Source organism: Plasmodium fragile (genome assembly GCF_000956335.1).
Source record: "Plasmodium fragile strain nilgiri unplaced genomic scaffold supercont1.79, whole genome shotgun sequence".
Taxonomy (NCBI): domain Eukaryota; phylum Apicomplexa; class Aconoidasida; order Haemosporida; family Plasmodiidae; genus Plasmodium; species Plasmodium fragile.
The window spans coordinates 32,034-33,125 of NW_012192659.1; the positions used below are offsets into that span (position 1 = coordinate 32,034).

At 43.1% G+C, this 1,092-nt stretch overlaps 1 protein-coding gene across 1 annotated transcript in view; it reads left to right on the forward strand.

The window, feature by feature from the left end:
- Window positions 1-754, forward strand: part of AK88_04854 (uncharacterized protein) — a gene marked incomplete at both ends in the record, with an annotated part of 4,789 nt that extends 4,035 nt beyond the window's left edge. The window contains 2 exons of the mRNA XM_012482458.1: window positions 188-388; window positions 522-754. Of these exons, the coding sequence (XP_012337881.1) occupies window positions 188-388; window positions 522-754 (434 nt within the window). The remainder of the gene's footprint in view (window positions 1-187; window positions 389-521) is intronic.
- Between the last annotated feature and the right edge of the window lie 338 nt (window positions 755-1,092).

Consider the following 1,092-nt stretch of genomic DNA (forward strand, 5'->3'; position numbering starts at 1 on the left):
TGTTAACCGAGTCGACCTCTTAACGGAGTGCACCTGTTAACCGAGTCGACCTCTTAACGGAGTGCACCTGTTAACCGAGTCGACCTCTTAACGGAGTGCACCTGTTAACCGAGTCGACCTCTTAACGGAGTGCACCTGTTAACCGAGTCGACCCCTTAACCGAGTTCACCTCCCCCCCCTCCAACAGGCACCACCGTCTCCGTCGTCCAAGCCATTCACCTGAACCTCCTGAAGAAGAAGCTAATGATTTATCACAACAAAACGGTCATGCTGTACTACAACATATTGTACTCTTCTATCATTTTATTTATTTACCTGTGCATAAGAGGAGAGTTTTTTTCCATTTTCCTCTGGAGCCATCGCGTTTGTTTTTATCTAGCCTTGTCCTGTGAGCAAATATAAAAAGGGGGACCTAACTCCAGTGATCGACCCACCAATCAGGGGTTCGCAAAAAAGTCATTAATAAAAGAAAACGATTGGCTAACACTCAACTTGTCGCCCTCCCCCTCCCCCCATCGCAGGCATTTCTTCCATCTTTGTGACATTTTCCTCCTTCCTGTGCATTCACTACACCGACAACGTGGTCTATAACATGTTTGGAAATGTCAAGTCCACCATGCAGACATTCATAAGTAAATTTTATCATGCGGAGGAGCTAAACGTGTATACACTGGTGGGCATTCTGTTGACCACCCTGGGGTCCTTCCTGTATACCTATTCGAGTGAGTACGCAAGGAAGAAGAAAGTTGGGTGAGAGGAACCAGACAGTGAGGACGCGACGAGCCTAATGAAGGCAATTAAAAAAGGTCATCCACATATCGGGTTCAGCTGTGACTTGAAGTAGGAACGAAGAATAGAGAAGAGACACAATTTTTAACCCACTACTTTTAAGTGCAAATTGAAACAATACAAATTGTAGCGTGACGTGTAAATATAGCTACACAGCTGCATATTAAATTTTTACGCCTCCAAAATGTATATTTTATCCCCTCTTTTTTGTATCATGGTCTCTATGGAGAAGACCCCTTTTCTCTTTTCATTTTTTCTCCGGGTCGATATTTGCCTTTTTTTTTTTTTTTTTTTTTTTTTTTT